Below are 23082 nucleotides of genomic sequence, written 5' to 3'. Positions count from 1 at the left end.
TGCGTGTGTGTGTGCGCGCACACTTTGGAGATGGATGTACATTTTTGCCTTTCTCAGAAGAAAAAAAAAGATCACAGGAATGGTTATTTTCTCTGAGTTTGACTGCATCCCTATTAGCAGCTAATTACATTCTCAATGCCCCTCAGGCCTGACAAATAGCTGTTTCTTTTGTGCCCCGTGGCACCCAGCACAGGACTGGCTGTCTAATGTACGCCCAGGAAATTATGAGTCATTGATTTGTAGATGGATTGACACTATAATCTGCAAGTCCTGAAAGAAACCACAGCCAAATCCATTAAAAGACAAATGTTTAGACGGTCATCTTCTTTCTCTCTGCTTCCATTCAGATAATTCAATTTTTATATTTGGGGAAAGGAAGCTGCCTATTGTGATCGGCAGCAGCGCCGGCTGTCTCATTATGCTGCGTAGTAGCTCTGCGCCAGCGAATCCCCAGCCGCCCCAAATACCAAATGGGGTTAGTAATGATAACCTTCAAAGTTTCCTCCGAGGGCTTGGAATTGTCTGGCCCATAGAGGTTCCTCAGTCAATGATTGTTGCATGACATCATTATTGTCATCTCTGTGAAAAGTGGTTTCCCCCAAGACGAGCAGAAGTGGGTGAAAGCTCTACTTGGAAAGGAGAAGGCCACAGATGTGGAGGATGCCAGCCCCTCTTTTCATCCTGCCGTGTGTCAGAAGTTTTAAGGGACTCCATCTCGTTTGGGTTCCCATCAACACAAGTTTTCTCTTGGTTCCTAAAGAATCTGCTTCCCATCAAAGTTCTTTGCCCTTTGTAAGAAGACTTCCTTTCTTCTCGGGACCTTTGTATTGAAATTTTCCAACCTTCACTGCCAGGAAGATGTGGGCACTCAGAGGCGTGCAGCCTCCTTCAGGGGCTGGTAGAGGAGCGAAAGGGCAGGTGAACAACACAAATACATAACAAAGTTGACCCAAGTGGCCCGCTGACATCTTCCTTTCTCTCTACCATTGCCCCAAGTCACAGGGAAGAGATGAAGTTGGTTGGGGGTCAAATGCAGGTCACAAGATGGTGGGCAACTCCGCGCACACCCCTCACGTCTCGCAGAGCCGGTTGACATGGGTTTGTCAGTTTCCTTCTCTGGAAGGTGGGGCCGTTGTCATTCCGAGAGGTAGCGGACCTTAAGTATTCATCAGCTGCTAAGCGGCCGACATGAGCCATCTTGCCTGCTTTCTGGGGTCTCAGATTCCAAAGCCCCTCCTTGAACAGACCCATGGGAGGATGGTGTAATGTGATTATTTGTTCAGAGTGTGATGACGATAGGTGAACGTGAGCATCAGATTTCAGATTGTTCTTCATGACCCAGGAGCCACACGGAGAGGACAGATGCCTAGTGATTTTCCGCGTGTTACTTTTGGCATAGACATCTTTTTTAATCGAGATGCAATTCACTTAACTTAAAATTAATCGATTTAAAGTGAAAAATTCAGTGGCTTTAGGACATTCCTAATGTTCTACAGCCACTGTCTCTGTTTGGTTCCAAAACATTTTTCATCACCCCAAGGTAGAGCCTGGTACCCTTCGCCCCCACCCCAGCCCTCTGCTTTCTGTCTCCATGGATTTATCTACTCTGGATATCCATAGAAATCGAATCACACAATATGTGGCCTTTGGGGTCTAGCTTGGTGTATACGTTTGAGCCTATACTAAATTTAGTGCTTTAACTTGCTGTTTTTAACATGGTTTTGGTTGTAATTAATTTCAGGATAAAGTCTGCTTTATTCTCTCTTCTTAGTGTGTACAGGGCTCAATTCATAAGCCCACACTGATACCACTCCTGGCCCAACCGAGTAAGACCAGACTCATCAAATGCTAAAGAGACAGCTCCACTTCGACAATAATGCCCCCCCGAACCCCCCCCCCCCCCAGCATCAACCCCAGTCCTACCCCATAAGTCGGAATTCAGACCTGGCAGAGGCTTAGAGATGTGTTTAGCGGCTCAGCCCTCCCTGAGGTCCGTTTGGTCCCTGGGTAACAGGGAAGCAGGCATCCAGGCCAGCGTGTGTTGCAGGCTCTGCACCTGCTCGTGCCGTTTCTTGTTCTGTCCATCCTCCCAACGCCTCCAGGGTAGAAGGCCCTTCATGTGGACCTCTCCTCCTTGGTGGACATGAGCTGGAATCGCAAGTGTGATCAGGAAAAAGTGCTCGACTTGAGATCAGAGATCCCTTCCTTTTCTCTGGCAAATATTGTTCCAATATTGAGTCTCAAGCAACCCAAACACTGCCTTTGAGAATTACTGAGTGTGGCCTGTAGTGAAAAGCAATGTTACTGATGAAAACACCAATAGAAATAAGGTAGAGTCAACAGGGCCGCTCTCTAACAACAGACATTACTGAGCGCTGATGTCTGACGTGCTTTCTCTCTCAGCAGTCCTGAGAAAAAGGCGCCATTCAGGTATCATCGCCCCATTTTGCAGATTAAGGAAACTGAGACACAGAGAGTTTAACCAAGATCACAAACCCAGAAGGTGATGACGTGTCAAAATGAAACAGAAATACTTGTGTAGCCCCAGCCTTGAGCTTCTCAGAGGCAACATGGGTCCTAATCCTCCACTTTGACTGCAAAGCAAGGATCTAACATGTATTAGAAAGATCCCTGAATCTTTGTCTGTGAGTCTGTTCAAATGATCTATTTCTTCTTGATTCAGTTTTGGTGGGCCGTCTGTTTCTAGAAACATGTCCATTTCTTCTAGGTTGTCCAGTTTGTTGGCATATAGTTGTTCACAGTATTCTCTCTCTCTTTTTTTCTTTTTTTGTATTTCTGCGGTGTTGGTTGTAATGTCTCCTCTTTCATTTCTTATTTTATTTGGGTCCTTTCTCTGTTCTTCTTGGTGAGCTTAGCCAGGGGTTTGTCGATTTTGTTTACTCTTTCAAGAAACCAGCTCTTGGTTTTATTGATTTTTTCCTAGTGCTTTTTAAACATAAATACATAAACAAATAAATAAAAGGCATTGTGGGGGAGGGTGTAGCTCAGTGGTAAAGTGCCTGCTTAGCATGCACAAGGTCCTGGGTTCAATCCCCAGGACCTCCATTAAAATAATAATAATAAAACAAATAAACTTAATTACCTCCCCCACAAAAAGAAAAATCAAATATAAAAGGTGTTGGAAGCTAAAAAGAAAAGAAAGCTCCCTGAATCAAGAGTCTGGAGAATTGGCTCGGTGGCTAACCAGTGAGGTGGTCTTGGGGAAATCATTTTACCCTTCTCTGCCAATTTTCTCATTTCTCCTTTAAGAGGATTGTGCTTGATAAACAATATGTTCGCTTCCTGGTCCCCAAATTCTGCAGCTTACTGCATCAGACAGTTAAGGATTCCCAAGACCCTTGGGTGATGAGAACACCCTTTATTCAAGTCTTCTCTCCCAGCTTCTATTTGCCGGGCAAGTGGGGTGACAGATCATCCTGGAGGAGGTTTTGCTTACCAACGCCAGGGACGAGTCAAAGCTGTAAAAAGGTTGGCAGTTGGGTCTTCCAAGTGTGACTGTCAGCTGCCTCCCCTTCCTCAAGACTCAGGCCCCCTGACTGCCGTCTGGCTGCGTCCGGCTGCGTCCCAGGCTGCCCAGGGAGGTCAGTGTGGTTGTCGGCAGGCTCTGGCTTGGGAGTTTGGCAAGTAGAGCGTGCTGAGATTTAGGTGATCTGCTGATCGCCGTCTTTTGGTCTAGTCTCTGGATGTGTCTGGCAGCCCCGCCTCTGCCTTCTGCCAGCCCCAGCCCAGCCTCCTCACAAGAAGGCAGTTTGAGCAGTGGCAGCAAATGCTCAAAGATACCATAGCTAGGCCGGGTGAAATGGTTACTGTGCAGTAAAGGCATTTTCCTTAAACAACCTCTTTAACGAGCTATTTGCAGCCCTCGTTGGGGCTGTCTTTTGTGGCTACTTTGGAAACTAACACTTACCTTGGAAATTCCCATCGCCGAGAGGGTGTGATGCACGCTATGTGCCTTTGCTTCTAAACATAAATCCACTTTTCCTATCCATGTCTCCCATACAGTGCTTTGCAAATAAACCTCTAATTAAAAGTTTAATGTTTTAATAAGTATCCTTGTTAGACATTCTGCCATGACCTTAAAGGCCAAATTAACCAAAAATTTATTAACTTTGGCATTTCAGCAGGAGAGCTTAATATTTCAAGAAAGTATGGAGCTAATTCCAGGAGACGTTGCCATGGCAACGTTGCTGCCGGCCGCTGAGATGGGCTGTGACCAGGCTGCTAAAGGCTTGTGATGGGACTGTTGGCAGTCCTGGGAGAGCAGATTGAAAAATGATGATGGAGATGAAGGTCAGGGGGAGAAAACCTACTAAATCTCTGTATTAGAAAGGAAACACGTAGAGTATCAAATAAAGTTTGTAATACCAGGTGCCACCTTTGAAGGGAGCTCCATCCGAGGTCCGGAGTTCCCCGGGAGAGCTCATCCCTATGGTCATGCTGAAGTGAAGTTTTGACCTGCAGTGTTTAAAGTGTAGTTTCTGTGAAAAGGAGTGCCAGCCATCAGCCTGTGTCTCGGTACAGGAATCTTCTCTTTGGGGTCATAATGACCCCAGCTGCCTCTCAGGCTTTTCTTTAAACTGGATCCCAAAGAAAATGCTGTATTTCCATATAAATGCTGGGATCTTTAGACAGGTTAGGAACTCAATTTGGCTGTGGAGCCGGGATACCCACTGTGGTATTAGCCTCCCTCTGTTATTTCCCAGAGGGGTCCAGGGGTCACTCCAGCCCCCATGCTTGTCAGTGGGAGAGTCAGAACTAAACCTCGGGGCTCCAGCTCTGTCTCCATCATGTTTCCCCACCTGTGAAATGAGAACAGTGAGTTAGGTGAGCCCTCTGGTCCCTCCTGCTTTGGAATCATATTGGTCTCGAACGTAGCCAGGACTGTCCAGGTGCTCAGGTTCTAGGTTCTCAGTTGTAGCTCTGCAGTGCCCTGGACAAAACCAGGAGAGGGGTTGACCTTTTCCACGTTCCCATTCTGTACAGATCTTCCTAAACCGTGGAATCTGCAGGACTGTTGGCAAAAACAACGTGGAGAAATTCTTTCCAACCAGCCTCTTCTTGATAGCTTTCTATCATATCATTTGTATCAAACAAGAGAGATCTTAGGACATGGTTGCTTGGGTGCCCAGGTAGATCATGTCTACGAATACAAATGTATATTTGACTTATAATCTATGAGTCTCATCTTAAAGGTAGCATTCCAGGAGCATAAGTGAATGCATTGGCTGTAAGAACACACTCTCATTTTGGGGCAGTGGGGTTGTCAGTAGGGCACAGCAGGTCCGTGGAGGTGCCAGGTCTCAGGACCACTGTGGAACTCTGATTTTCAAGGTGTGTTGTCTTCTTCGATGCTGCTTGGTATGAAAAAAAAAAGAAAGAAAGAAAAACCCACAGAATTTAGAGTCAGACAGACTGTTCCAACCCTGGTTTACTGACTACTGAGTCACATCAACTCCAAGTATGGGTTGACTTGTGTAGAAAGTGGGAATTTGATAAGGTTGTTGGGTGAATAAAATTCAATAAATGTAAAACATTTACAGTGCCCGGAAAATTGTAGAGTCACAGTGAATGTAAGTTTCCCCCCAGGCTACAGAAGGTGCATTTATTGAAACTGTCAAGCAGAAGCCTGTCTGTGGTTTAGAATGATTCCTCTCCATGTTTGGGCAAATTGGGAAGCCTGGAATTCAGTGATCGTTCAGCCAGGCACCTCTGCCAACAGCAAGTGTCACGAAGATGGCTCCTCTCTGACACTAGTGTAAAATGCCCTATAACCAGATTTTTAAAAATACATATTTCTTACATTCTTATCATTCGTGTCATTTACCCCAGGAATATATTAATGAAAATGAAATGCATCCCATGAGCATGTAACTGATGATAATAAGAGAAAACTGAAAACAGTAAAAAAAAAATCACAAAAATTGACCAGATTCAGTATTACCAGTGTATTTTTTTTTAACTTTAATGCTCTTTGCGCCTAAAGAGACAAAGGAGGTCCAAGTTGGATAGAACTCTATTCTAGAAGTCTTAGCCAAGCCCAGGAGAATTTTTCCACAAACCAAGACATGAACAAGTCCTTAAAGCATAGTAACTGAGCCTGGCCTAGAAAAGTATGTGAGTTTCATCCATCCCGCCCCAGAGAAAAGGCGACTGCCCCCCACGAGCGTGGGAGCATCCTTCTGAAGCATCCAGGTCGTCTGGGGCCTGCTGCTGCTCTGACAGCAGTCCAGCCTTTGATGCATACATTCCAAGGGGATTCAAGACAGGTGGCTGTGAAATGCTCACAGCGTGAGGCAGAGTCCAGGAAGCAGTGCTTCCCTTACCACGCATGTGGATTCCCAGGACTTTGTTAAGATGCAGATTCCGATTCAGTGGGTTTGGGGTGGGGCCTGAGATTCTGCATTTCTAACCAACTCCCAGGTGATGCCTCTGCTACTAGCTGGGACCAAGGGGGAGATCATAGGAATCCCAGTTAAGTGCAAGTGTGTGAGGGGCATAGAAAAATGATGTGGGAGGAGGGACTTTAAAGTGTTACCATTGGTCATGAAATTATAGGTACTTCGATTTCTTTTTTTTTAACGAATCAACAGAATGCAGTAATTCAATCATAAAGGACAGTCAAATGTGCTTACACATATTCAAGAAGTCAGTCATCTAAGTTATAGATAATAAGTTGTGTCCTTGTTTTAAGATTCCACATATGAGTGATATCATGTGGTATTTTTCTTTCTCTTTCTGGCTTACTTCACTTTGAATGACAACCTCCAGGTCTATCCATATTCCTACAAATGGCATTATTTCATTTTTTTTCATGGCTGAGCAGTATTCCATTGTATATATATACCACATCTTCTTTATCCAGTCATCTGTTGATGGACATTTGGGTTGTTCCCATGTCTTCGCTATTGTAAATAGTGCTGCTATGAACACTAGGGTGCATGTGTCTTTTGGAATTATATTTTTCTCCGGGTATATGCATATACCTGGAGATTTCTTCTTTAGGCCTCCACATTTTTCAGATTTTCCCTAATGACCATTATTTCATAAAAATACTAAATTTTTAAAAAAGGAAACTACATCGTATTAATACACAGAAAAAAGCTAGAAACCAACTAGTGTTCAATTATAGAACTGTTAAATAAATTGTTAAATAGAAAAAAACAATAAAGTATTATACACCTAGTCGTATAATTTTTCCCAGAAACACACAGATCTGTGTTGTAAACTAAACAGGCAGATAAAGCCTCTGTGTGCATGGAAAATGAATAAAAATAAATAAATCGAAGTGGTACTATAAATTATCTACTTTATTATTTTGAAACCCACTGTGTCCATTATCTTTTAATCAGAAAAATACCTATTTTCAGTTAGCCTACCCTACAGGTGTATGGAATTTCACTCTGTGGCATCTCTTCAGTTGTCCTCATCCAGTCCAATCACACAGTTGGCAAGCTGCTTTTCTGGCTTTGTTCAGAGCTAATATGACCAATACTACAGTAAACAAGTTGAGGACAGGGAGAACTCTCTTTAGACTCTTTGCAATAGATGTTTTTCACTGTAAATCCATTTGGCCAACAGATATTACAGTTTGGGCAGAAGATGAGATACTGGTGTTTCTCTGAAAATTTGGAGCGGAGAGCAAAATTGAATAACATTGACCATCAAAGACTTGAGATACTTTCAGTAGTTTCAGTCTTCTGGTCTCCCTGGATAACAATGGACTATCCAAACGCTGTCATTAATCATTGTGATTTTTTTTCCTAGCAGTTATAACATCTATAGTAGCAAGCAGAATCTAGAAAAGACTAAATTTAGAGCCTAAATCTTCATTAGCTAACAAATTGGAATGCATAAAAATAATCATATAGAAGAGAGAACCCTATCACTGAAAACCTTTTCAATCTGTCCTTGATTTCTCTAGAGCTAACACCTAATCTGAGCAAACAGATTCCTGTTTTCCACTGTATTTTTATGTTGTTCAAGTACTGCAGGCAGTAAATATGCATTGGAAATATTTAGGTAAGGGCAGAAAATGTGGGACAGATTCCAGACAAAAAGGGGGAATTGGGACACCCTTGACTTTCAGAGCAATGCCAGACGAAGGCAGAAAGACGTGAGGGAATACAGGTAGTGGACTGTGTTTGTGCAGTGTTCTTCAGGTCTGTAAATTCAAAGTGTTCATTTCAGCTAGAGAAATAGGAATTCATTTCTAATGGACTCAGACTTCGTCTCCATTAGCATCATTAATTTCAATATTTTGGTGATTTTTATTCGCCATCATTCTTATCAACAATTTTCCGCCTGCCCCTTCCCTCTTCCTTTGTGACAGAGGTCAGGTAAATTGCTGACGTGCTGAATAAATTTGGGCTGTTATGTTCCTTCTAGGTCAGCGCAAGTCCCTGCAGACAGATGGAGCCCTTGGTCGCCACCTGCTGGTGACCGTCATCACAGCAGCCACACGGTCAGGTTGAAATCAGATACAGCCAATGATGCCTGTTTAAATTATTTAGCAACGGAAAGGTGATAACATGTATATCTTGCACTAGGAAAATCTGATACAGCCAAATTGGCAGATATACAGAGCGCTCTAGATAAATCAGGGACTCATTATTAACATTCTATTTGTTAAAGTGAGTTAAAAATTTACTTTTGGCAACACCATCAATACTTCACAGAAATATATTCACTTCAGGAGACATAACAATTCAGTTGAGAGTAAAAATCCAATTACTAATAATATGTACTTGGAACATGTGTGTAAGTAAGGTTTTATATATAATCACTTGGGTGAGTAGCTGGTCAAATAACATAATGGCTGCCTTTCTATCTGTAACAGTAAGTGTGTGTGTATTTGTGTGTGTGTGTGTATTGGCATCCACTGCTCTGCTGGCCGGTAGTGTCTGTATGATATACAGCCCATCTGGTTTGAAGCTATTAAAACAAGGAGGATGTGCACTCCATAGGTGTGATTTTTCAGACAGATGGAAAGCGTGCATAACTTAGAATTGTGACAACACAACTTGCTTTCTACATCTGGGCTCATAAATTTATTGCATGCACATTGTCTTCATGTATAGTTCCTGCTGTGGAAGAAACTTTGCTAGGTCCTCAGGACCCTTGAGAGAGCTTGCTGACGTCTCCAACAGTAAAGCTAAGGACAATGGTTCATCACTCCTCTTGGAATTAAGATGCCCTCCTAATTTATGTTCTGAGTCGTACTCTCTTAACCATGACAACAGTAACATACATACAAAGACCAGTGTTTATGTAAAGCAAGAGATGCAGTTCCCTTAAATATTTAAATTCATTTTTTTATTACGGAAATTCTCAGCCATTTAAATATAAATCCCCACCTATGTGTTACCCCACTTCAATAATTATCAACGTTTTATAATTCACCTTAAATAAGTCCATTACAATTCATATGAAAGGATTCTTTTTCTGAACTCATGTACTTTAATGACAGAGTAGAGAAAAAAAAGGCATAAATGCCGGGTCATGGCTAGTGGCTGTATTTTGGATCCTTGCACACTGTGTGGAGGGCCAAATCCTCATAATTCTCCTAAGAGAGGGAAGATTCCCCTAAGAGAATTCTTAGGAATCCTTAGGAACCTCCTCTAAGAGATCCTGCTGAGAGGGAAGTAGATTTCTAAAAGTGTGAGTAATACTTGCCCGTATAACAAATAGTATAGCTAGTAGCGTTATTTTTCACTTTTAAAGTAAAATGTTGCAGAAAAAGCGTATTCTTCAACAGGTGATGTATATAAGCAAAAATAAATTTGAGTCAGAAGAAAGTTTTTATTTTTAAGTGCCCTGCTGTGACCGCAGGCTCATAATCTCCATCTCCCTTGTCCGAGGCCCGCTTGGCAGACACCCTCCATCATCGTTTTCTGGGTTTGGCAGTTAATATCTGTAACATCAGAGCTTTCCTAACTTAATAGGACAAACTGGGTTGCATTTATTCAGTGAGGGAAAGGAATGACTAATGCTAATCACATCAGAAAGCAAGATGAGTTTTTGAAATATATGTCCTGGGCGTATTATGTAAGATTGATCTAAAATTCTCCTTCTTTTTCCGTCTTTCTGATTTGATCCTCTCGGTTCAGGTCTGCCGATGATAGAGTCCTGTTACAGACCTGGACTCCATAACCAATCTGCTCAAAACTGAAACTTCTGGTTGCACTGTATTTTCTTATTGCATGTTTTAAATGCTACTGAATGCTTTTATTTTGACTTCTTTCCAACCTTCAAAACACAATTCTCATTGTTTCTATTTTGCTTTTTCCACTAAAGGATCCAAAATCTGATTTGATTTGTTATTATAATGCATATTTGATGACAAAAATGATTTTTCCTTCATTCTCAAGAGGTCTCATTGAGAAACTTGCTAATTTTTTTTTCATGAATGTGATTTAGCTTCTGGGACCTTCCCCAAGAAGATTTTAACATACATACTGAAATGCAGTCTTCCTAAGTTCTGACTTCGTGTGATGAGGATGCTTGTAAGTGGCCTTCTTCCATGACCCAGGTAGAATGGGGCCCAGGCTCCTCCCATTTTGTGACTCAGATGTCCTCTCTGGCCTTGCTGTCATCTGCTTTCAAACAACAAAGATAGAAAGAGCTTGTGGAGGGGACCACCCACCTTAAAAGCCATGGCTCAGGAGTGGTGTATGTCATGTCCATCCATTTGCTACCCCCAACTGCAAAGATAGCTGTTGGGGGCTCAGGAGAAAGAGACGTCAGAGTTTTGATGATCAAATGGCAGACTCTGCTGTACCCACGTCCTGGGCTTCAGTACATGACAAATAAAGCCTCGAGAAACTCTAATTCAAAAAGATACATGCACCCCAATGTTCATAGCAGTACTATTTACAATAGCCAAGACATGGAAACAGCCTAAATGTCCATCAACAAATGACTGGATAAAGCAGTTGTATACATATATACACAATGGTATGTATGTATATATAGATCTATAGATATAGATACACACACACACACAATGGAATACTACTCAGCCATAAAAAAGAATGAAATCTTCATTTGCAGCAACATGGATGGGCCTGGAGATGATCATACTAAGTGAAGTAAGTCAGACAGAGAAAGATAAATATCACATGATATCACTTATCCGTGGAATCTAAAAAAGTGACACAAGTGAACTTGTTTACAAAACAGAAACAGACTCACAGACATAGAAAACAAATGGTTACCAAAGGGGAAAGGGAGCAGAGGGATAAGTTAGGAGTTGGGATTAGCAAATACAAACTATTATATATAAAGAGACAAACAAGAAAGACCTACTGTTGTAGCACAGGGAGCTATATTCAACAGCTTGTAATAACCTATAATGAAAAAGAACATATATATGTGTGTGTGTATATGTATGACTGAATCACTATGCTATATATCAGAAATTAACACAACATTGTAAATGGACTTCAATTAAAAAAAAAGAAAGCCACAAAATCTGATGTGCCTCAGCAGAGCGGAGAGACATGAAAAGGCTGAGTCTGACTCTTACTGAGGCCCATGGAGAGACAGACACGGCCTATTTGGTTTCTGGGTTGCAGATCGCACCTGGAGCGGATGCGGATGTGACTGTGGGCACCCTGGTGCCAGCAGGTGAGGGGGCCCCAGTGGAGGCAGCAGAGATGGAGAAGGCGGCTCTTTGCACTGGAGAAGAAGCAAGTTTAGAGGAAGCCAAGGTGGATACCGAAGCCACAGAGGCGGTAGACAGAGACAGATCTCCACCAGAAGAAGCAGAAGTGGCAGTGCTTCAGGTACGTGTCCTCGTGAAACGGATTCGGTTCTAGGGAGGTGGCACCCCTTGGAATGTTCTGATCGCTTAACGGTGATGACTCTTTTGGGTGTGGAATAGTGGATGGTTTGTGGCCATTCTGTGGCACCCCACTCTACCGAAAAGAAACACTCGATTCTCAGAAAGAGTGGGCATTCTCTCCACATTCTCTCCATTCATGTGGTACCTCCACTCTGTCCATATCAGCATCGTGAGGCTCCACACCAGCCCCCATTGCTATGGCGAGCTGGGTGTAAGCACAGATGGAGGCCAAGGAAACTGGGGAATAAAGGGATGGAGAAACGGAGGGAGACACAGACAACACAAAGGATGAGATGAGAAGGGAAGGAGGAGAAAGAGAACAGGCTAGAACAATAGCGTTGTTGTATGGATTCAGTGAGAAAAGAGCCCAATGTGCTCAGCGCGGGGCCAGCCACGTGGTGAGACGCCAGTATCAATAGTTAAGTCGTATCACTATTATTACTGTTTCGTGGTTGCTATTATTATTAGACTGCCCTGAACTCATCGACAGGCTCCTTTCGCAAAAGGCCCATCCGTATGTATGTTGCACTTTCAAAAGGAAGTGGGTGATTAATATGCACATGAACTTGGAGTTAGCCCCAGCTCTTCACGGCATCAGAGAGATGGTCAAAGGCAACACGTGATATTTATAACGTGGGACCTCAAAACCCAGGTGCCAAAGCCAAGACAGTGGTTCTAACTTCATCTCCTACGACTCTGGTCTTCTAAGTAGGAACGTGAAGAGTTGGTTTAATGTTAGGCTTTGCTTTTTCCTGATTATTTGACTCATAATAAATTTCCCTAAGTCTCTCCAGAGTTACTGAAAGCTTGAAACTGAATGATCCCTTCCAAAGAGCAGGTAGCGGTAGTATTTAGAGAAATAAAAGTCTGTTCCACTTTTTTCGTAGACTTTCTTGTCACGATGCCAGGGGGTATTTTTGTCTGTACAGGCATGCTTGTTGGAAGAGTGTATCCTTTCCTCCAAAAGAAAGGACGTGCACGTGTTCACTGGTATCTGAGGGAATACAGAACTTGATCTCTAGGCTTGCATTATGCAGTGAAATTCCCCTCTGTGCTCATCTTTTTTTAAAAAAATAAGAGGGAGATCTTGGTCCTCTGGTTCTTTCCCCCAGACACTTGGAGTGGCAGGGTGGGCTCCGATGACAATCACCAAGCGCAGGACAGGTAGATTATCTCCAAACACAGGCCGGATCTTTACCAACAGTACGATTTCAAGGAGAAGAGCAATCACAGCAGGTTAAATGTCAGTTTCAAGCGAGGGCTACTTTCAGTGGGACAAGAAATGGACCAGGCAGAAATGGGAGCGTCCTTGGAGCCCTGCTGCATCCCCTGCAGGGCTGTCCCCCGACCCGGTCACAACTCAGCCTGTCTCCCCGAAGTCTCCTAGCCCTCTTCCCAGTTCCCACGGAAACCTCACTGTTAACAAACTGCCTGCTTGTTCAAGGAGGCCATGTCTAGAGGAAGGTCCTGCAAGGCGGGGGCCCAAAGGTCAGAAAGGCGTGGGGAGCAGCAGGCTTGAGGCTGTGGAGGGGGACGGGCGGCGTGGAGGAGGATGCTCCCGCCCGGCCCCGCACCACCGCGTCTCTCTTCCCCCAGGAGAAGGTCATCCCTTCTGTCGTCTCTCTTCCCCCAGGAGAAGGTCATCCCTTCTGTCGTCATACAGCCCGCCTCCAACAACGAAGGGGAGGGAGACCACGAAGTAATCGCGGGTGCAGAGTCCAAGGAGGCGACTGATGACGCCGCGCTCCCGGGCCCCACCAGCGAGCCGCCCCCGGAGCTGCCCTCGGCGCAGAAGGCGGGGGAGGACGCGGCCCCCGCCAGCGGGGCCTCCCAGGAAGTGCCTCCCGGCTTCCTCTACAAGGTCTGCACGGTTCTTAGCTTTTAATCCGCTGACCACTTGCCCTTCCTTTGCGTTGAGACCGTTTTGCACAAGCCTGTGGTTTTCCGATTCCTCCTCTTCCCTTTTTGCTGTTATCTGTCCCCTGTGCTGCTTCCGCCTCCATCCCACATCCCTTGTATGTAACACAGCAAGACTCCCATGCTGCTGGACAGACAAGGACAGTCACGACTTAACATATTGTAACAACCTATAATGAAAGAGAGCTCGCCATAGGGCAAACGACATGCCCGTTGGTAGTGAGCGGGTGGATGGCTTGCACCCCGGGGGCGCTCCTGGCTCCCCGCGGAGCCCGGGGCCTGGCATCACCGTGCGCTCCCCGCTGGAGAGCAAGGGACACAACCCACTCAGCTCGGGCACCGAGTCGCAGCGCGTGGCACGGAGTAGGGAGTCAGTAAGTATTTTAAAAGGAAGTGAGTATTCCTGTGCACAACCGTAAACTCTTCCACGGTCAACTTCTCTCGTTTAAAATATATCAGAATTCTTAGAACACACCGCGAAATGATGAACTTTTTCTGTATTCAGCAAACGGTTGGATTATGTCTTATTGGTGGTGAAAGGAATGCTGTACCTGAGAGAAATCTTTACTTAGTTTGAATAGTCATTAGGTCTCATGTCTCAAGACAGTACTGGTAACCATCATCCATCAGTCCTAGAGGTGGCCTCTGAAAGCTGCTGTAAGCGTTTATGGACACGCTTCTTGTGGACCTTCTTTTCCCTGGGCGCAGGGTATCTTGTTGATGTAGAATTTGTAGGGTTAAATGAATCCTTCCAGCATGTATGTGCCGTTACAAATTCTCATCGTTGGTATAAGAGCTCCTGTTCTTTGATATCGTACAAAATACGCAGCAATGTTCTCACGGCTATACTGTATCTTGATGTTATCCGGTCGTGAGTCTAAACGTAAGTGTGATCTTTGGGGGAAAAAAGTAAGTGAATAAATGTATTAATGAACTTCTATGATAAGGAAACAAAATTAATGGGAAGAAGGTTTTGCTCCAAGAGGCCATCGGATGGCTACTTAGAGTCTCCACAAACTGAAGAATCTTTACCAAAACCCCAGTAAATATCTAAAAACACTGAAGCCAGCAGTTAAAGGCAGATAGTCCTACCTAACAGAATATAGTTGGAATTTTAAGTTGCATATTTGATTTTGTGTTTCCAAATTCAGCTCCTTTCCTTCTAAACAGTATTAAATGTCTGTGTGTCTGTCACGGAGAGGGGGTGGGACTGAACAGGCACAGTCGTTTTCTTTTTCTTCTCTCTCTCTCTGCTCGTTAGAAAGTAGCTGCTACCTTGTCCCCTCTGATGGGGACGGATGGGGCTAATGGATTCATGAATGAAGGAATGTGGAGACCAAAACTAGACCTGTGGCCCGTGAAAGGATATGCCCCACCGTGCCCTGTTCTGAGTAGAGGACCCGAAGGCAGGGGGGCGGGTGCCACTCAAGGCGTGTCCTGGCCGGGCTGGCCCCCAGCTTCCCTCCCTGGCTGCCTTGCGGGCGGAGGAATTGGACTTCCCCGCTTGCTGGGCTTCGGTGTTCTCATCAGAAAAATGAATTTGGAGAGGAGATAGTCATTTCCAGGTCTGAGTGGACTAGTTAGCTGGGCTAATGTTATGATTCGTATGCAGAACACACAGTTTAAAAGCCGGTTGTTTAACCTGGGCAGTGGGGTTGAGGCAAGGGACATGGGAGACATAAAACCGGCCGTGACTAATAGTTATCCAAGCTGGGTGGTGAGCACGTGGGGGTTCGTTAGCGTACTCTTTCTCCTTTTGCTTTTTAAAAATTTTCTATAATCAGATTTTTAAGAAATGTTTCAAAAAAGGAGGAAGAAGAGTGGGGAGACAGGATAGATGTTGTTTAAAGGTATAAACTTGCAACAAGTGGTAAAGAAACCCGAGAGGTCTGATGCACAGTGAGTGCAGACAGCCCTGTTGTATTATAATCATCAAACCTGCTAAGAGACTAGGACTTAATTAACCCAACAACTAAAAAGAAATGATAATTATAAATGTGATGGAGGTGCTCATATTGCTACAGTGGCAATCATGTTATGATATGTAAGTGTATCAAATTGACAGGGTGTGCACCTTAAATTATACCATGTTATTTGTCAAATGTATTTCAATTAAAAAACAGAAAAAGAGAAAGAACAGAAACAGATTGTAATGGTTTAAAGGGGAAAATAGAGAAGGAAGTTTATTTTAAAGAAATTGATCACAGGGTTTAATTAGATAGCAATTCCCATATAACATGCAAGTGATGGTTTTCCCAATTATTAATTCTTTTACAGAAGCTGGGATTAGAGGAACTTTTCACTAGGCATCTTTAGTTCAGGTTTGAAAAAAAATGTAGTAAAGCATCAGTGACAATAAAATGCAAATCTCTAACAAAAATATGATGAGCTAAAATTTAATTAATCCACTGCATTTTAGCTCTTGCAGAAGGCATTGCTTTACTAAATATACATCCAAATGGTCTCGATATCAGTTTGTAGGATTCAGATGTTTTAAGTAAACAGATTTCCTTTCTGTCTTCAGAGGCCTCTTTTAGGGTGTGACCCATATCTTCATCTTTTCTATCCAGTGTGGAGATGCTTTGAAGAGTGCCTGCTGATGATCTGGCTGAGAGACTTTGATTTGACGTCTCCTTTTCTTTCTAAAATTGATCAGTTATCTTACAATCTTTTGCAGGTGGAAACATTGCACGACTTCGAGGCAGCAAATTCTGATGAGCTTACCTTACAAAGGGGTGATGTGGTGTTGGTGGTGCCCTCGGACTCAGAAGCTGACCAGGTAAAGGGTGAGGGTGGAAGGTACTGCGGGCTCTGGTTTTTCCTGAGGGTCAGCTGGGCACAGTGACTTCCTGAAGCCAGCTCCACTTTCTGAGATGCAAGGAAAGGGCGTAAGACCGCAGCACATCACTAACTCGGTGTTTCGGGCGCCTCTTTTGGGATGCTAATATATTGTGTTTTTTTTTTCTACAAATAGATGACATTATTACCGTCTTTCAGCTTCAGTACTTGAACATATTGGTACTAGCTGCTTTAATTTTCTTACTGCTGATTCCCAAAGCCATCTCAGGGCACATTTCCATTGCTTTTTATCTTTGGGTCATATTTTCCTGTTTTTTCTCATATCAGGTAGCTTTTTTTTTTTTTTTTTTTTAATGGATACTGGGCACAGTGGTTGAGACATTGTAGAGTCTCAGTGATTCTGTTTTCTTCCTCTGAAGAATGTTTCTTTTTCTTCTAACATTTAAATTACTAGGTAAATACCTTGGATCCATGGAAGTTTGTTTTATACTTTGTTAGGGTGGATCTGTTTTAGTTTTGCCTTTTTCTTTTAGTCTAAATTCTTTTTTAAAGAAATGTTTGAGGGGGAGGTAAGTAGGTTTATTTATTTATGTTTAGAGGAGGCACTGGGGATTGAACTCAGGACCTCACGCATGCTAAGCATGTGCTCTGCCACTTGAACTATACCCTCCCCCTTAGTCTGAATTCTTAGTCCTGGGACTTTGTCTCTACCTCTAAGGCATTCTCCTTTGAGGTTTCCATAGAAATCTTGAAGGGTTTATCAAGCCCACCAACTTTCAGGCATTTGAACTCAAAACTCTGCCTCCCCTCTATTGGCGGTGCTTAAATGTCTGCTCAGCTTTTCCTGCCTTCCTGCTGCTCCTAGAGTCCCCGTCATGAATTAAGCTTGGGGGGCAGCTCAGGATTCCAAGGGAGCTTTTCTGTCTAAATATATCCGTATTCTCAGGGTGTTCTCCATAAAAGGCCACTTTGGCAGCCATAAAATCTCTCCCCTGGATGCCCTGCATCACACAGACTGAGGATAACCCTCCGAGGGAAGTCTTTAGTTACATAGATCTCACCCAGGGCAGCTTCAAGGGTTATACATCTCCCAGTTTCTGCCTGCTTTTGGTCATTCTCAGTGCCTTCAAATAGTCATTGTATATGCACAACCCCATTACCTATAACCACTCCAATATATAAACATATTTTATATTATATATTTTGTAAGTTGTTTCTCTATATAAATAGTTGCATATATGTATGCATATATATATAGGGCTGTATAGGAATATGTACTTGTTTTAGTGTTTAGAATGGCTTTATGCAAAAGCATTTGTCTGACACGAGCTGTTTTGCCATTACCATTGTCTCCCGCATAGCCTAAGCAGTTAGAATTTAATTTTCTATATTTTCCTCAGCTAAAGATTGATACTGACTATTACTCTTCACTTTGTACGCTGGATTGCAGAATGTATGTGTCAGACTGGATCTTGTTTAGGGGTGGGTTCCAGCCCTTTATTTTTGTCTTTTTTTTAATGTTTGTTTTTTAAACATTTTTTATTGAGTTATAGTCATTTTACAATGTTGTGTCAAATTCCAGTGTAGAGCATAATTTTTCAGTGATACATAAACATACATATATTCCTTGTCACATTTTTTTTGGCTGTGAGCTACCACGAGATCTTGTATATATTTCCCTGTGCCCTTTATTTTTGTCTTGATTGAAACTATTTTAAAACGCACGAGTCCAGTCGGCTCCAGGAGATTTTTCAGTCGCTGTAAATACAGTCAAATGTAGACACTTGAGAGGAAAATATGAGCTTTTATGTGCTCACTGGACATGTAGAAGATACTTAGTTATCATCTTTTACTCTAAATATAACTTTGTCCTTCACATACATAACATCATAATTTTATGAAAGACACTTTCCCTCATCAGCTGGGATATTATCAGTTATTTTTATTTTTATGGAGTCATTTTTTTCCTCCATGTTATGTTTTTCTGCCTTCCAAAATTGGTCTGTCTAAATGAGTATATTTCTCGTCTCTGTAGCGGCATCAGTTTATGGTCTCAGATCATATCAAGAGGGAATGTATTCAGCTTCTTTATTTAATTTTTGAGACCTCGTTTTATCTGATGTACTTGAACTCTCTTGGGGATTGGCTTAGATTAAATCTGGTCATTTCTCATCTGCAGTGGGTCTCTGTCCTGGACTGGTTAACATAATAAAGATAGTCATTTCCCCCAGTTTTGCTTCATACGTTCTGTATGTCTAATATTATTTCTGCAACTCTGCTTTCCCAACTGGGCTCTGTTTACTTCGAGTTGGCCAAGGGCAGACAGCAGCCTCGGTTTCTCAGTTTTAGGTTTGGTCTCCCGCACTGTCTGCCCACATGTGGATGGGTTCCTTAACCTTTCTGCGGCTGTCTCTATTTTTATGAGCGCATACCTACCTATACGATAGATGTTTATGACTTTATAAAGCTCTAGGAAGGTCTCCAGCGAGAATGTCGTGACATCAGACTGCTTTGTCGTTTATATAAACTGGAAAAATTCATCAACAGCAGCCACAAACACGACAGTGATACGAGGCAACACATATCAAGCTGTTAGTATTCGCTAAGCCTTGTGTGTGGTGGCTTATTTCAGTTAGGTGCTGAGAGCCGGCAGACAGAGTTCTTGCTTAGAAGCGAGCGGCTGAGGATGAAATAAAAGAACTTTCCATGGCCTTGTCAGCACTATATTCCAACCCAGGGGTCCTCAAGCCTTTTTTCACTGTGATCCACAGGACAGGAAAAGTTCCAGTGTGTGTTTTTTTTTTTTTTTTTTAAAGATTTGGCTTTAAAAAAAACCCATTTTTTGGAGGGGTGGGGGTAATTAGATTTATTTGTCTACCTATTTATTTATTTTTAATGGAGGTACTGGAGATTGAACCCAGGACCTCGTGCATGCTAAGCACGTGCTCTACCACTGAGCTCTGCCCTCCCCTGTGTGACGTTTCCACAGTGTTCCTCTTGCACTGGCTAGAGTTCTAATTTTTGCCTCTTCTTTAAGAACTTATGTCATAATCCAGTTAGTGTCAATTGATTATCCTTTATACAAAATTACAACATTAATATGAACCTTCAATTAACTATATGCATACAGTAAATCCTTTCAAATATGTATTTTTTTAGCTAACAGCTTGTTTGGGACAAGCCTTCCCACAGAGCTCAGCACACCAGTTTACATGTAACGTGACATCCTCATGGCAGGACCACGACACTAACGAAACCAATTATCTTATCGACTGTTGCCCGTGCAGGTTTTTCCAGTGGTTTGTGGGACTCTGAAAGCCCTGTCTTTGTCTTGCAGGATGCAGGCTGGCTGGTAGGAGTCAAGGAATCAGACTGGCTTCAGTACAGAGACCTGGCCACCTACAAAGGCCTCTTTCCGGAGAACTTCACCCGGCGCCTGGATTAGGGCCAAAAGTATCGTAGAAAGAGCCTAATGACCGGGTTTTTAAACCTTTGTGCAAACCTAAAGAGTTCACTTTTGCTCTGTACTCTTAACGATCTACAGACTGATGCCAGACGAAGCTTGGAAGGCTATATCCATGGAGCATGTGTGCAAACAAATGTAAGAGAGAAAAAAAAAAAGGTAAATTAAGGAAAAAGTCTTCACTGGTTCCCACGTTATCGGTAACAGGTTTCTTTGTGCTTTGTCCGAGCTGTGTGAAGACTCGTGTACTCGACTCCCCCTCCTCCCGCCAGTTCTAAAGTAGCTTCCTCCAGACCAGAACCTTAATTTCTCTGCACCAAGTGTGTGGTGTTGAGTGGCTGCCTTGCAGAAGACGTGACGCGCTGTCCTGTAAGACGAGGTTATCTTACTCCCCTGCGCAGGTGTGAGCACACGCTCTCTCCCCCTTCCACGTTTTACTGTGTTGAAAACGAAACTGCTGCAAAAGTTTTCAGTGTTCTTTTCCGAGACGCCTCTCTTTCTCTCTCGCTCTCTATATGGACACACGGTCACACAAGCTAGTTCCCATCACTGCCGGGTCTATGTGTATGCACAAGGCTACATATACATAGTTACTCACCCTCCCTTCCATGGTAGCTCTTTGCTGCTCAAGTGTCATTGATACATGCATTGCTCTTATTCTGTCTGGCATTACAGTTGCAGCTTTGCCTCCGGGCAAAACCAGCCACCCCATTGCCAAAACAGTCGACGGTATCTGTGTTCGTAACGTGCATTTTTTCAGGATGCGATGACGGAATAGCACGCCAGAGCTGCTGCCGCTTTGGGGAAGGCAGAGCCTGATTGATGGTCTCGCTGTGCGGCCTCTGTGGCTGGAGGTCAGCGACTTGGGATCAGCTGCTCAATTGTCTTAATTTCTGCCTTTCTGAGATTGGCTAGATGGCGGGGCATTTAAATCCATCCCCCCCAAAGAACAGTATTTCCAAAAGCTCCTATATATTTCCACCTCTTTATATTTATGCAAGTCATCTTCACTGATCGTCCTGAAATAAGAGTAGGTGATGTATGCTGTATCCACAAGTCATCTGTAACGATTATGTTTTCAGTGCTGTGTCATTCCAAATAAACCTTTGGTAAGCTCCAGCAGCGACCTTACTTTCCTTCTGATGAGTCATTTGTGTTGAAAAGCTTGTTTCAGTCGAACGCACTGCTTGCAACAGTGTATGTTGGAGTTGTTATTTGTGCCGAAATATGCTTGAACCCCCACCCCCCGTCCCCCAGTCGTGCTCCATAGCGCGCCTCCCATCCCCAGACTCCTTCATCCCAGTCATTGCTGGTCACTCGGTGGTCCCTGCTGCCCGGCAATCACTACAGCACAAATAACAGCTGTGGGGGGAGCCCCCCGCCCCGCCCCCGCCCGAGGTGCCGGCTGTGGCTGCCCGGTCTGTGTAGCACAGAAACCTGACCGCCTTCATAATCAGCAGTTTCTTCTCACCCCAGCCTCATTTTTGGGTCGCTTTCTGACATGCTTATGTTTGGAGGTACATCAGAAAAACAGACTAGATGGCATGGAAAAGTCGATTCACTGGACCATTGCTTACAGAAGAGAATTCTTAAAACAAAACGCTTTCAATTGATTTCGATTGAAAATTTCTATTTCAGTTGAATTCTCTTCGGCCAGTATAATTGCCCACGATATGAGCTGATCAAGGATGGGCATCATTAGACTTGTAAATGTGGTATGCATTAATGATTCATGGTTTGAACTCTCTGGGCGGATTTCTGACTTGGATGTTTAAGTGTTCACAGGGAAATTGCTCTTATTGACCCGAGATTTTTCCAGGAGCTAATTTCCAGGGAAACTGGATCATCACCAATGACTTTGACCCAAGAAGCAGTCCCCTCACCTCCTTTTCATCTTTTAAGTTTTCTCTTACAAACTCTGTGGCACTCAGACCCTCAGATAGTTCAAAGGACCTTCAAAAAGTCAATTAAAGCAAGCCTGTAGTTCTTACTAACATACACCTGGCTGGCATTCCTACCCACGTGTAGATTGGGTGATGCATACAATTGCAAGGTGAAGCCCTCTGGCAATTTGGGCTTTTAACAGTATTTCAGCATCACTAGGGCCCCTAGGATGGGAAGAGCTCCGTGCACCATGCTGTCATTCTGTCTCCACCTTGGCCTGCTCTTTCTGGCAAAGCCAGGAGAGTTTTCGAGTGAGCCAGACGCACACACCCATCATGTCTTGGGCTGCCCGGGGAAGGGGGTGCAGGTTCAGAATTCTGAGTCATCCTTCAGCACATAAAAAGCCTAAACTCAGGCTATAAGGAGAATCCCAGCATGGCCCCATGGCCCATTCTGATGGCCCATTCAAGGAAAAAAGACCTTGGGGAAACCACACATATGATAAGAAATCAACGAGTTTAAAGATGAATGAGGCTGAGCACTGGGTTCCACACAAGCTACGTGAACACCTCCATGCCTTAGAAGTAGACTGGCTGGCCTTGCTAGGAGCAGCAGGAGCCCAAGCTGCCTTCTGAGTTTTATTTGGAACCTGACTAAAAACCTGATGAATGTTGTGTGCCAGACCTTGGAGCTGAGCCCATTACAGTTTCCTTGCTGGATGGTGTAGCTACTGCCTTCCCAGCAGGACGTATCCTCATCCTGGGACTCAGATAAATGGCATGGGACATTTGGTAGCTGCGTGGAGAAGATGGTGACTGGTATTCTTTTTGCAAACCTAAAAAACTGAGAGCACGTGGTCCTCTTTGTCCTCGCCTCCACTTTGCAATGATCCTGTCACCACGGCCAGGCTGAGACGAGCCCTGGCTATTTAGGGCAGCCTTCCTCAAACGGGTTTGCAACATTTTTGCATAACACCTGAATTAAATATGCTGGAATAAGCGCGACCTTCCACCCAAATACTTTGTGGCTCGTTGGTGATCCTCTTTGAAGCTTGCTGCATAGCAGCACATACTTTTCCACTCGCAAAGGTAACTGAGATACAGCCCTTAAATCTATGCAAACTGAGAGGGGCAGGCCAGGTATCTTGAAGCTCTTT

General features: G+C 43.7%; 1 protein-coding gene across 4 annotated transcripts in view; it reads left to right on the top strand.

The window, feature by feature from the left end:
- The window catches only part of AMPH (amphiphysin), a 156104-nt gene extending 134931 nt beyond the window's left edge, over positions 1-21173 (top strand). For all 4 annotated transcript variants that reach the window (XM_074367681.1, XM_074367683.1, XM_074367680.1 and 1 more), the window contains 4 exons: positions 11595-11804; positions 13497-13724; positions 16458-16559; positions 19917-21173. In XM_074367681.1, the coding sequence (XP_074223782.1) occupies positions 11595-11804; positions 13497-13724; positions 16458-16559; positions 19917-20024 (648 nt within the window). In that variant the 3' untranslated portion in view covers positions 20025-21173. The remainder of the gene's footprint in view (positions 1-11594; positions 11805-13496; positions 13725-16457; positions 16560-19916) is intronic.
- Positions 21174-23082: the final 1909 nt, after the last annotated feature.

This window comes from Camelus bactrianus, chromosome 7 (assembly GCF_048773025.1).
Source record: "Camelus bactrianus isolate YW-2024 breed Bactrian camel chromosome 7, ASM4877302v1, whole genome shotgun sequence".
NCBI classification, from domain to species: domain Eukaryota; kingdom Metazoa; phylum Chordata; class Mammalia; order Artiodactyla; family Camelidae; genus Camelus; species Camelus bactrianus.
The sequence above is the reverse complement of the archived record's forward strand: the minus strand, read 5'-3'. Positions and strand labels throughout refer to the sequence as shown.